Source organism: Chinchilla lanigera, unplaced genomic scaffold (genome assembly GCF_000276665.1).
Source record: "Chinchilla lanigera isolate Chin_1 unplaced genomic scaffold, ChiLan1.0 scaffold00098, whole genome shotgun sequence".
NCBI classification, from domain to species: domain Eukaryota; kingdom Metazoa; phylum Chordata; class Mammalia; order Rodentia; family Chinchillidae; genus Chinchilla; species Chinchilla lanigera.
This window is the reverse complement of record NW_004955499.1, coordinates 1,033,387-1,034,652: the sequence shown is the minus strand read 5'-3', so window position 1 is coordinate 1,034,652 and position 1,266 is coordinate 1,033,387. Positions and strand designations below refer to the sequence as shown.

General features: G+C 60.3%; 1 protein-coding gene across 1 annotated transcript in view; it reads left to right on the top strand.

The window, feature by feature from the left end:
- The window catches only part of Asmtl (acetylserotonin O-methyltransferase-like), a gene marked incomplete at its 5' end in the record, with an annotated part of 13,093 nt that extends 12,366 nt beyond the window's left edge, over positions 1 to 727 (top strand). The window contains 1 exon segment of the mRNA XM_013505602.1: positions 180 to 727. Within this exon segment, the coding sequence (XP_013361056.1) occupies positions 180 to 448 (269 nt within the window).
- Between the last annotated feature and the right edge of the window lie 539 nt (positions 728 to 1,266).

Genomic DNA, 1,266 nt, shown 5'->3' with positions numbered 1-1,266 from the left:
ATCTGCCATCTAATCTATCAGCCAAGGAATCTGTCACCTCAGGATCACCGCGTCTGGCCCTGTCCCCGTGGTGTAGCCGCAGCCTCTGTCCCCACCGGCCCAACACTGTGACCTGCTGTCCCCCCGACCGTGTCCCCCGGCTGTGCGGCCCCGAGCGCAGCTCTGTGTCTTGCTCACAGGGTGCGGCCTCTTGCTGGCTGACGCCTTTGCGGAGGAGGAGCAGGCGGAGGAGGAGATGGAGGTGGACGAGGAGGAGGCGGACAGAGCCCGGGGCGGCCTGGCGCGGGTGCTGGACCAGCTGGTGCTGCCGGAGGCCGGGGCTTGCAGCGTGGACACTTGCCGCCGCTGGCTGGAGCAGCTGGGCTTCCGAGACCTGCATGTGGCCCCCGTGGGGGACACGCGGACTCTGAACCTCACTGTGCTGCTGGCTACCTGGGCCGGGCCGTGAGCCTGGCCACGCGGCGTGTGGGGTCACGGTGCCAGCCGGGACCCCCGCTCAGCAGAGGTGAGGCGGGCGTTTGACAGCTCTGCACCCCCTGTGGGCAATAAAGAACGGGCCTCGCCCGTCAGGTCTGAGAATAAAGCAGGGGGCGCCACACTCGGCGGAGTACAGGTTACACCGCACTCTGGGAGGCTGAGGCAGGAGGGTCTCAAGGTCCAGTCCAGCCAGGGAAACTTACCAGACTTAGCAAGACTCAAAATCAATAATAAAGTGAAACCAGGTGTGGTTTTGCTCACCAATAATTCCAGCACTCGGGAGGCTGAGGCAGGAGGATTGTTGCAAGTTCCAGGCCAGCCTGGGCTCCAAAGCGAGCTCAACACCAGCCTGAACTGCATAGGGGACCCTGTCTCTGAAAGACAAAAAACAAAACAAGACAAAAAAATAAAGTGGAAAGGGCCCAGGGGCATAGCTGACTGTGAAGAGCCCAGGTTCCATCCCCAGGACCACAGAAACAAAACAAACAAACAGCACCCCCAAGCCGGGCGTGGTGGCGCACGCCTGTAATCCCAGCACTCTGGAGGCTGAGGCAGGAGGATCTTTGTAAGTTCAAGTCCAGTCTGAACTTCGTAGCAAGACTGTCTCAAAAAAGAGAAAAAAAAAAAAACCCAAAACACCAAAGAGGTGTCTTTGAACAGCTGGCTGAAGCTGTCACCCCTCAGCCTCGTGCTGACCTGGACCTGTGCCCTTGGTCGGAGAAGACGGGCCGCGCTCGGGTGCGGGCTGAACTTGGCACTTAACACAGGCCCCCAGGCGAACAGCCCTTT